This window comes from Astyanax mexicanus, chromosome 18 (assembly GCF_023375975.1).
Source record: "Astyanax mexicanus isolate ESR-SI-001 chromosome 18, AstMex3_surface, whole genome shotgun sequence".
Classification (NCBI taxonomy): domain Eukaryota; kingdom Metazoa; phylum Chordata; class Actinopteri; order Characiformes; family Acestrorhamphidae; genus Astyanax; species Astyanax mexicanus.
This window is the reverse complement of record NC_064425.1, coordinates 20691419-20704224: the sequence shown is the minus strand read 5'-3', so window position 1 is coordinate 20704224 and position 12806 is coordinate 20691419. Positions and strand designations below refer to the sequence as shown.

Sequence of the window (12806 nt, the reverse complement as noted above, 5' to 3'; positions counted from 1 at the left end):
CGGTTAGCAGCAGTGCTAGCTGGAGTTAGCAGTGCCAACTGCTAGTAAATGCAGCCAGACAGCACTACACTGAGGAACCCTGAGTGTTTCGGTAACCCAGTGTGCTATCAGCTAATGGTTTGTCCCACGTAGCTTGTTTAACACGGTAAACATGCAGACTACAGTTTGATATACTCACCACTGATTGGGGAAAGAGCTAACGCTGCGGTTAGCAGCTAATGCTAATACTGCGCTAGCCTAGAGAAACTTCTCTGAAACTCCTGTGAAATTCTGGAAATCATACATCAGATTATAAGGCACCCTGACGGTTTTTGTGGAAAATTAAAGGATTTTAAATGTGCCTTATAATGTGAAAAAACAGTATTTTAGTATCCTCCTTTCAGCCTGTTCTTCAAGTCAGGACCCCACAGAACCACCACAGAGCAACTAATATGTAGTTGGTTGGTTTACTATGGTATTGCTAAAAACCCTGTATTTTAGAACAGGGTTAAAATAATTGCTTTATATTGTTTAAAAAAAATTACTCAACTGTACAACTTTTACATTGTTTTTAGGCATCTGTAAAAGCCTTACTAAGACATCTCTTTCCTGTTTGTACCCATGGGGCAGAAAGTAAAAGCATAAACAAAACACACAAATAATAAAAAATAACATAGAGATGACTTGTGGCTCTCTGTGGGCTGTGCTGAGCTTGCGGTTTCTAAGATTCACAACCAATGCTGCTGATTCAGAAGTTTCCCAGTTGTTGTACACTCATTAACAACAAAATAATGCACCCAAATTGCTGCGAAACACGTCATTCAGTTATGATTTAGGCAGATATGAATAAATAACCACAGATGTGGTCTCATTAGACATTTTGTCGTGCTACAAGAGGGTGTGAAAATGCTTCCCCTGCTGTACTTAAGAAAAAGTCTCACGGGGTGGGGGGGCTACCTCTGGGTAATGCCTCTTGCTGACTAATAGATATGCCTCTAAAATGACTCAAAAACCTTTAACCCAGTTGACGGTGTGATCTCACAATCCAGTTCCACCCAAAAAATTATAATAAATATTAAATAAATAATAGAATAGATAACAAAGATGTGTAGGCCCAATATACATAGTTTACATAGTAGAGAAGGGAATAGCAGCATCATGAAATTCAGAAATGCCTTAGTCATTTTTTCTATAGCAGCATGGATGAGTATGATGAGTATGTATGTGTATAATATTTAAACTTTAGCAATTGAAAAACTTGAGAAATGTATTGCTATTAAAATGGTGGCCAGGTGCAATTCTCGGATCAGAAGTTTAAAGGTGCCACTTCTTCATTCTCTGTTATCTTGACTAATTTAATAAAAGAAAACGGAAAGATAATCAAAATAAAAATATATATATATTGCATATTGCAGTGGGTGAGAATTGAGGGTCTGGCTTAGGGGCCCAACAGCCATGTTTTCAATAACCTGGTGCTCTAACCACCGAGCCAATCAACCACAGTGGCCACAGTGTTTATTTCCAACAAAGTTTTTGATGATCCCAGTTGGTCCGACATGACATCATAAACCAGGGGTCACTTTCATAAGCCTGACAAGCCAGCAATAATATCCATAACCTTTATGTCATTGCAACACTTTTTTGACATGTTATGATTACTCAGCACATCTCTGCTTTCAATTTACCCTCTTTGAATCAGTGACCACTCCACTTCGTCTTCTGGACAGTATCCAGCTCACATTACAACATCTACTTTCTGTCTGTTTTTTTCCCATGACTGTGATGACCCCAAGCTTCTCTCTTTCTCTCTCTCTCCCTCTCTCTCTCTCCCTCTGTCACTCTCTTTCTTTGTTCTCTATCTGTTTCTCTCTTCGTCTCTTGGTAGCACCGTATTTTATAGTACCTGTTTTATTATCTTTTTTAGTAAGAAGTTGCATAATCATAGAAAATACTCTTTACAACATTTAAAGTGTCAGTCTGTAGGTTTTTGGGATTTAGAGACCTCTCTGGTTAGAAAGTGTAATTGCACAGAGCATGTGAAAGATTACATTTAAAACAGGCTAATGCACTGAACACAAATGAAAACAGCTGTGTGAAATTCTGTGTGTTTGAGGAATACAACTGCTTTTAATTTATAAGAAAAAATATCAGGAACTGCTACTTTAAACACGGTAAATACATTCACACCTGCTAGAGATAGTGAAATCAGGTAATTATCTACTTGATTTCTCTTAAAATCAAGACCATAAAACTGGTGCAAATAATAAATAAATAACAGCTTTACCTTGGTTAGAGATACTTTCTACCAGCTTTGCTTTAGGTTGTTCTGAACATGCATGCAAACAGCAATCTTTAGTTTGTAATTTTTGTAAAAGAACATTTTCTTATATAATAGCTAAATATATAAAATGACATAGCAACAAGCATAAAAAAACATTTTAAATTTCTGTCAGATATTGTTACTTGTTTTAGATATGATTAATTAAAAGAAGCAGTGTTATTTGCCAATAAATGAGACAAATAAAACAAGGCAGTTTCTCTGGATGAAAGGCAGGGAAGGAAAGGAGAAACATCACACGGATGTCCTTAGGGAAAACAATCTAAAATAAGTGAGGAAGTAGAAAAGACAAATCAAACAGACTAAATTTATGAACTGCATCCTGACAAGTCCTCCCTGAGGGAGTCACCTCATTCTAAAGGCCATACTAACCTCTCTGAAGCCTTAGACTGTCAGCAGTTTAGTAAAAGATCCAGTTTGTGTATATCTTTTTCTGTTTTTAAACCAGAAAAAAACTATAAAAAGAAAAACTATGAAACTATATTTCGTTTCACTTTTATTGTATTTCATATTAAATACAGAAAACATGTTGTACATTATAAATAACTGTAAGCAATAAGGTAATTAGATATAATTGCACATAATACAGAATGGAAGTATATTGCACATGACTGAATAATGATAATACATAATGGTAAAACCTCAGTTAGCATTGCATTAGCTTAATATGCTGTAGCTACTGTACAAACCTGTAACGGAAAATTGGATTCAGTCAAATTTAAAACCATAACAAAAAAGAATAAGAGATTAAAACAGAGAAAATAAAATAAGTAAAATTCACAGACTGACTATTACTGTATTCATGTTTCCTGCTGCCTGAATAATGTTGACTGACGATGAGATAATGATAATAATGATGAAATTATGACTGCTAAAAATAATATCTCAATTTTGCATGGTATTTTTGCGATAACACTACTATAAACTTAAATTCTAGTATTGCATACAATATGATATGACACACCACTAACTGAGATATAAAAAAATTTTTATCAGATTTGTAACAGAAGTCAATGATCCAGTAGATCATCTAGTAGATATATAGTATCTAGTATAGTATCTAGTAGATATATAGTGAGAAAAAGAACAGTGTGAATTTTTATTTTGCTAATAACAGCAATAATTAGGGGTGGGTGATATTGCACGATATTTCAGGGTATCAAATCGTTCATGATATTCAAAAATGTTGGCGATATTATTGCATACAATACGATATGGCACACCCCTCATGGAGAGTGTCCCTGACTGAGGTTGTATTGGGCGTTAATAAGTAATGCTGTAGCTACAGTGACCTCTAGTGAACTAGATTAGTAAAATGTTAAATTTAACTCGTGAGGAAGTAGGATATTATTAGCCATTTTCCCAGAGCCAGATTTAGCCTTGCTCAACATCTTAATAATAGGTTTTCTTATTTAGGTGGTGAGTCATTTTACCCAGTTCAAGACTCGTCTTAATTCATAGCTAAGGTAAAGAGTTGTAAACTTAAAGCTTAAAACTTTACATACACGTCCTTTACAATTTAATTTCATTAGTAAATGAAACCCCCTTCTTAACTTGTTTTAGTGCTGACCAAGGTAAAATTCAGTTTTGTTTCATTTTGATTTAGTTTTAGCAAAATGATATCTCATAGCTCTGCATTTCAGCATATGTGTAAGGAAATAGGAATTATTTAACATTGTATGGTAAATCCTGTCTAAGCCCAAATCGAATTTATTAGAAGTTGTAATAAAAGTTGGCAACTATTAGACATGTAACATGTACTGTTCATACAGTACAAAATGTAAATGAGAAAGTCTCTCACTGTTAAATAATAAGGGTGTACAGTGACCTCTAGTGCACTAGGTTAGTAAAATGTTAAATTTAACACTTAACACTGAGGAAGTAGGATTTCTTTTTCCCATTTTTCCAGAGCCAGATTGAGCCTTGCTAAAGATCTTAAAATAGGTTTTCTTCTTTTTTGGGTGGTGAGTCATTTTACCCAGTTCAGGACTCATCTTACTATCAGTCATATTTGAAGAAAAACAAACTGTTAAAATGTTCTGATAAGATTTCCTATGAATCATGTGTTTATAAAACATTACATATCAAACATGAAGGCTTATAATAACTATCATAAGACAGTATAATAACTTATTCCTCAGTTCTTATGGCAACATGCAAAACATTTTAAAAATCATAAACTTGTATAATAACTTATGTGTACTTATAGTGACATTACAGTACATAGCACATTATAATGTACACGTCTTCATGAATGAATTAAATTAATATTTTTTGTGTTTTTTTATCATAAATTAAAAAGTCCTTATGATCCCACTCTTTATAAAGTCATGTCCTTGTACTTTATAGAATTCTATGTATGTCACTGTAAGTACATACCGTCAATGTCCAATAAAAAAACGTATGAAAAAATTATCTCAATTTTTGTTGATTTTAGTTTACTACAAAATTTAAATCAACAAATAATCCTTCAAAATTTCTTGATAAAAGGACCAATAGAAATTCTTCTAAATTATCTGAAATAAATTCTTTTTACATTGACTTCCATTGGAAGTTAAAAAGGTTATGTCTCTCTCCTGTATGATATTAGTTATTGTACAAGTTTATGATGGTTATATGTACATTATTATATAGTATTATGTATGCCATATTATGCATTATAAATTAATTTATAATGCATTAAGAATGCAGGATTCATAGGAAGTGTTACCAGTTTTACCAAATGTATATTTCTCATTTACAAGCCTTTTCAGAGTTGCAGGGGGTGTGGGAAAGCAGGTAAACCACTAAAATGGGCAAGGCAGGGTACCTCCAGGTCCAGGATTAAGAAATGTTGCCTTAGGCTATTTACTTGTGGTTCAGTGCAGACTACATTAAAATTTTAAATTCTTATATATGATTTATTTTGGAAGCTACATAAATTGCATTTCACTCAAAAATATAGAAATCCTACCTTTATCTCTCTGCATCCAAAACTAGCATATTAAACATGTCAAATCTGTACACTCCTATTGGAAATTCACTCATCGCAATAGTATGTAGTACAGTAGTTTGTGCAAAATAAAGCACTAGTGACCAAACCTGGCGCAGCAAGACAGGCCTTCGTCTCATCTTCGTCTCTCTATCAAATGCTTCAAGCAGGAACTAAAGCATCGTCATAAATAGCACGAGCCCTTTAAACACAATTAACACTGAACTTTTGCTGAAACAAACTTCTCCTCCAGTTTCTTTAAGCAGGAACCACCTATGAAAAAAACATGATACTCTGTTTAATGGTACTTTTACATTAACTGTGCTCATCACTCTTTACCCACTGCAGCTACCAAACAGCCCTTTATATGGGTGATTTGAAAACAAGTTGACAATTCTATATGTATTATTTTGTGTTCCTAAATTAATATTTTAAAAGAGATTCACTGTAGAGATAATGTAATTGTTAAGAATATATGTATGATTTAAAGAACCTTCGCTTACATTGTAAAATTGCCTCAAAATACAGCCATTTTATAACAGTAAAATACTGTGTTTGGTTAAATATGGTAATACTGTGAAAAACAACACTTAATTCACAGTATAACTGTGTGCTGAGACGTAGGGCACTAAAGCAACAGTTAAACAGTATTTTTTCATATTTCTGTGCAACCCTGCCTGTAATTAAAGGAGAATAGCCCACCTTCGTTCTCCTGCAGCTTTCCGAAATCCAGTAATTTTTTCAGTTACTCCGAACATGCTTTAGAATAAATGATATGGGGCATATTTTTCCCCTGCAGATAAATCGTTTTTAACCGTTATCCAGGCTCAAAGTAGCTCCACACCTCATTGGTAGAATCCATAGAGCCCTGACATTTAAAACAGGGCATTAATAACTTTAAAAGTGCACAAGAAGCTTATTAAAAGATATTGTTTACAACCCATAGTGTATCCTAATCTACAGCTGCCACCATCTTTACCTTTACCTTAGGATGGCGGCGCCCGGAGATTAGCTAACACTATGGGTTGTAAACAGTGGATTTTAATAAGCTTCTTCTACACTTTTATAATTTTTTTTATAACTTTTATAGGTTATAAATGCCTCGTTTTAAATAGTACTCTATCATGTTTTACTACACCAGTCAGTTTTATACTGGAGATCTCCTTTAAATGTCTTTTTCAGACTTTGTCATTATCAGATGTGTCTCCTTATGCTGCTTAAATATTTTTAATAATTTAACTATCATTGAAAGCTGCTATCTTCTGGTCACTGGCAAGGTAGGAGCAAGATTACTCTTTCTCCTTTGCCGATAGTGGATTCATGTTTATATCATTTAGTCTATAAGAAAATATAAGTTTTTGAGTAATGATGATTGTAGGTTTAGCTTTACCTAACGACCTAATGCACAATATAAAAGAAAGTTTTTCATAGTTTTTAAACATTTTGTTGGTGAACAGTAACAACCTGTTTTCAACTTACAATACAGTGTATAAACTGTAAAAATGATGGCAAAGAGCTGAAAATCTTGCTGCATATTTAACATTTTAATTCCTTTTAAAGGAACAGAACAGTTTTAAACCTTTACATTCTTCCTAGAACTTTTACATGGAACACTTTAACACCACTCCTCACCTATCTTTATGTCCTATTATTAACAGAACCCAAATAAGTAGTATTAACTCACTTACCTGGTTCTTACGAAAGCCAGGCCCCATAATCACGGCCACTATAGCGTGTAGGATCTGCACAGTGCAGATGAAAGCCTGGAGTCCACTAGTCGTCATGATCATAGAGAAGAGCACCATGTTCCACATCACAATGCCATGAGGTTCAATACAGGCAGACGCCCAGCGCTCAGGCACATACAAATAACTGATCTCTCTGGAATAAAAGCAAACACACAAAAACATACACACATTTATTTAGCACTTAGTGATCAATGATAACAAATGTTGGTGAAAGTGTTGATTCTAAATGTGTGTGTTACTGGTGTACATTGTACATTGCATTTTTTGCTACGTTTTTGTAGTTATTATTCCTTGAAACAGACGTTCTGGACTCTAGTGCTAAAGAAATGCATGCATAGGAATGAAGATATAGTAACATATTATAATGCATTAATAAGGCATTATAAACATGGTTATAAATATTTATAAAAATGCATAGCCCATTGTAGCCATGTTTATTATGCATTATGGTCATGGTAAGCTGTGCTTATACTATGTATGTTAAAATAGTATATACAGTATCTATAATCAACATTCTAGTCCCGCAATGAATGTCTACCACTTTACTTGGAGCGCACAAAGACCTGTTATAATACATTATAAATGACTCTAACATATTATATTCAAGACAAATACAACTAATTAGTTATTAAAAATATAATTAGAGCATTATCCAGGCTTTGTTTATTTGGAATTTGGAAGCTTGTTTAGTCGTAATGTATTCTGCAAGCTGGGACTGAATTTATTGGTATTGATGTATAACGTGTTATAAACACAGCTATATTAATGCATTATGACCACAGTTCATGATGCATAATAAATATGGCTATGATGGGTTGTACAAATTATGTATAGCTATGTTTACAATGTATTATGAATGCATTATAATGTGTTATTAGTATGTTTATAGAGTCTTATATAGATGACACTAAAAAGTGTTACCGAATTTCTACACTATCAAGGTATAATCTAGACTGACAAGTCAATAAAGTGAGATGTTTCAGAGAAGAAAACTGAGAACAATGAGAATTGATACAATATTGCAAAACAAATGACTGTGATACTCAATTGTACAGATCAATTTCACCCCTAATGATCACCATGCTGAATGCAAAACATTGAATATAGGGGTATTAACGTCCAACATCCTCACTGTAATGCTTCAATATCTTATATAAAGCAATCCTACAGATTACTGTAGCAACTTGGGACAAACTCCTTTTTAATACTCTTGATTTCAGAAGAAACTGGGCTTGAAAAGCAGGTTTTCTGGGCACTTTTTGAAAAATTGCACGTCTGTGACACACTCACAGGTCATATCTCTGTCACGCTCACATGCCTGATCATACTACTCGTCATAACACCAGAATAGGAAGTGTTCCTGTGTCTTGGCAGCTCAGGGGATGTCTGAAGTTGTTGCCTCATGTGTTTCATTCCCAGACTGTTGTTGGGGATTTCCTATTTTCTTAATATTTAATGTAAGATCTAAATCCATTCAAATCACTCAAATGATCTCAAATACAAGCAGCAGACATTTAAATTTCAGACACAAAAAAGCTGAACATGTGACTCTTCTTACTCTGTATTCTCACGTTGCAGAGGTCTGCCCCACTCTTGACCATTGGTTCCATTGTACAGACACAGAGGTCCCTTGGTTAGTCCACTAGTATTAAACAGAAAACAGAAGCCAGTAGCAAACACAGCCACACACGTGTACGCTAGCCGACACATCATCTGCGAAAAAAAAGTGTGGAGTCAGGAATTTTTATCCAGACAGCATATTAAGTGAACATTTTGACATAATGTGACTCTGAATGTTGTTTTTTATATTATGTCAGGATTATGTCAAGATAATAAGATAATAAAGCTTCAAAATGACACTGACTTCCAATGAAACTTTAAAAAGTTTTTTTTTGTGTGTGTGTGAGAGTGAATTATGTACTAAATAAGGTGTAAAAGTATTAACATTTATTACTCAGGGTAAAGTATAGATTCTACTATTTACAAAATTCTTCTGTAGAAGTAAAAACGACTTAAAACTACTTAAAGTATAAGTAATGTAAAGAAAAAATTGTAATGTAAAGGTCTGAAAGCTCTATATATTTGTTTTATTTCAGCCATTTCTCATTTTCTGCAAACAAATGCTCTAAATGACAATATTTTTATTTGGAATTTGAGAGAAATGTTATCAGTAGTTTATATAATAAAACAACAATGTTCATTTTACTCAAACATATACCTATAAATAGAAAAATCAGAGAAACTGATTCAGAAACTGAAGTGCTCTCTTAATTTTTTTCCAGAGCTGTACGCCTGCTATGTCCTTGCTGGAGTTTGACTTAAGGTGCAGGTGCAATAGATCGTATAAACCAGTCAGAAAGGTATATATTTATACTTCTCATCCAACCACAATCAGATTCACTCTATCCGGATGAAGAAATTTATCTGGATGGGTTTTTTTTTTTTGAATGATGAGAAACCAGAATAAAACAAGCTGAACAGGGGTAACAAGGCTATTTTAAAAATGTAAGGATTAGAACATTTTGATAAATGTATGAAAATGTAAAGTAAAAATTTGTCTTAAAAATAAATGCTACAGGAAAGTATATATAACCAAAATTTCATAGGTAAGTAAGGTTAATTGACACCTCTTATAAATGCTAATAAAAATTACCATAATAACCAATGTTATAAATAACAATTAATCATAACTTTTACTCAACAATTTTTACTATAGCACTCTTAACACTAGCAGTAACTGTATCTTAATATTATAGTTATGTTATATTATGTTATATTGTGTTATATCTCCAAAACAACAACTTTACAGGAGAGAGAAAATTTTTTTCATGGAATTCAATGTAAAAAATGGTTAATTTCATGTCATTTTGAAGAGTTTCTATGCGTCCATTTATCAAGAAATTTTGAGTGAAAAGTTTGTGTGTTTAAATCATGCTAAAGAGGGTGGCTTTAGAGTGTGTATTATCTGTATTATTTGTATACTTTGCCATACTATTGTGTAAAAAAATCTACTATAGTGTAGTTTTGTTGTTGTTTGAGTTGTAAATGATGTTTGAAATGAAATCATAATCTAAAAAACAAAAGTACTCTCACACTCACATCAGCTCTGAATAGACAGTGTCCTTCTTTCATATAGCGTGATGCAAAGCCTCGAGCAGCCACAAGCACCTGACAAAACACACAGACAGACAGAATCTGGTGTGAGAGAACATCAGCAACAACCAAAAGACGGAACATCCTCATGACAGAGGTCATGCTGATAAACCGCTGAATTAAAAAAAACATTGAACAGACGAGTGTGGTGTTATGATAATGTGAAAGGCAGAATTCTTGCTTGTCCATATTTGGCCACATCAGAGGTTCGAAAGGGATGTTGATTACGAGAATCATGTTCGGTTTAAGGAACCAAGATTAAGATAACTATAAAGAAAATGCAAACTGCCCTTGAGCCTGAAGTTCAGTTTCCTTTTTACTGGAAGTTCACTCATCTAGTTGAGTAGAAGATGGATGATCACAAGCCATCAAACAAAGCTGAACTGCACCAGTAGTGGCATAAAGTTATCTAAAAGCAGCCTGTAAGACTGGTGGAGGAGAACATGCCAAGGAGTGATTAAAAAACAGGGTTATTCCACCAAATATTGATTTCTGAACTCTTAAAACTTTATAATTATGAACTTGTCTGAAAGCTCTGCATCTTTTTTGTAATTTAAGCCATTCCCATTTATGCAAATAAATGCGCTAAATGACAATATTTCTTTTTTTGGTAATTGGGAGAAATGTTGTCTGTAGTCTGTAAAGAATAAAACTACAATGTTCATTTTACTCAAACATATACCTATTATTTGCAAAATCTGAGAAACTGATTCAGAAACTGAGCTGTATATGCCACCATTTGTGCTTTCATAATAAATGGACCAATAGAAATGCTCCAAAAATTGGAATATGTCTTACATAACAGAAATTTTACATTGGCTCCAAATTTAAAATTCAGCTGTTTTCCCCTTCTTCTGCACAGTTAGCTTTTTGGAGATATGAGACTTATTGGTACGGGTTATATATCATAGATGTTGTGCAAAAACAATGATATATAAAAAATAAATGTGGATAATTTGTTAATTTGTTATTTAATAAAATGTGATACAAGGTTACTTATGACCGTGATAGTATGATAATGAACATGATGACAATTATTTAAAAAAAATAGTACACACCACAAATCCAGAGAGCCATATCCCCGTGCAGTACCGAGCCTCTGGGGTTATGTGACCTTCAGCCAGGTAGCGGTGCTGCATGCTGGGGAAAAGCAGCAGCAGACTGGCTATAGTGCTCAGAACTACCAGAGGAATCATGGATATTCCCAGACACCTCGCAAAGGGGATGGAATACATCTGTACTCTGCAGAGAACCTGAACACACACACACACACACACACAATCATACAGAGTCATCATACAGCATAAATACAGACACAGAGTGTAAAGAAACAGACTGCAAAAGACACTATTATAAACAACTATCCAAACAGAGCAGGACAGTAGACTGTAAGCACAACTGTTTAATGTGAAGACAATCCATCCTTATAAGAGTAGAGCTGTAAACAATTCTGCAACTAGAATAAATCAGGAGTAACTCCTCTCTTATTATCTATATCAGGTGTAAACAACTGATTTGGAAGCATCTAATGGATTACAAGCTTTAACCTTTTAACTCTCCTGTTGTGCTAGGGGGCAATGTGACTTGTTTAAAAGTTTTTTTTTAAATATACATGTGCCATATAAAGACCATGCTATTAGAAAATTACTTACCTGTATATGTTTATATTATGTATTTTAAAACCTGTTTACGTTTCTCATTCAGTGTTTTTTTTTTTTACATTGAAAATGAACACTGAAGTCATCCAGATTATGAAGGAACACATTACGAGTTTAGTAAATTCATTATGTTTAGTAAATTGTAAAAGTGTTAAACAAGACAACATACTATGTGAAGCATTAAGGTGGCATCTTATCTGGAGTGCTGTTAACTTATCCTGTGCAACAGAGGTAACTCTTGGTCTTCCGCTCCTGGGATGGTTCTGATGAGTGCCAGTTTCATCATAACAATTTTGATTGTCTTTGCGACTGCATTTGAGGATACTTTCAAAGTTGTTAATTTATTTCATATTGCCCAGCCTTTATTCCTAAAAGTATATATTTTTATACTTAGTTGAGTAGTTCTTGCTATAATATGGAAGTTATAAGAACATTACTCAAATATTCACTATTCACTGTATACCAACTCTACCTCTTTAAAACACAACTGATGCTCTCAAACACATTAAAAGTGTGAGTAATTAACTCTTGGTAAGTACAGCACAGCTGTTAACTGAAAGCCATTCCATTTTTATAATTGACAAAAAGCTGAAAAGGAAATTTAAAGATGTGCAAAGCTGTCATCTAAGCAAGACGTGCCTACTTTAAATAGTCTTAAATAAAAAACATACTCAGATTTGTTTAACACTTACTTAATATATAATTCCATATGTTTTCTTCACAGTTTAGATGACTTTAGTATGAATCTACAATGCAGAACATTTTAGAATAATGAAAAACCACTGAATTTAAGGTGTTTCCAAACTTTTGATGGGTTCTGAATATTACACACTTGTTGTTCTGGTCATTTAACACAATTTTAGAGTAGAGCATACCTGTCAAGTCTCCCGTTTTGGCCGGGAAACTACCGTATTTTACTCCTCTTTCCCGCCGTCCTCCCGTATTAGTATTTTCCCGTA

At 33.6% G+C, this 12806-nt stretch overlaps 1 protein-coding gene across 1 annotated transcript; it reads right to left on the bottom strand.

Annotated features, from left to right (window-relative positions):
* Positions 1-4555: 4555 nt before the first annotated feature.
* Positions 4556-11457, bottom strand: LOC103031763 (transmembrane 4 L6 family member 1). Its single transcript, XM_049467337.1, has 5 exons — positions 11248-11457; positions 10136-10204; positions 8595-8749; positions 6977-7169; positions 4556-5561 (listed from the first exon to the last, which is right to left on the bottom strand). The coding sequence occupies exons 1-5, from the start codon at positions 11422-11424 to the stop codon at positions 5547-5549; spliced, it is 609 nt and encodes a 202-aa protein (XP_049323294.1). The 5' UTR covers positions 11425-11457; the 3' UTR covers positions 4556-5546.
* Between the last annotated feature and the right edge of the window lie 1349 nt (positions 11458-12806).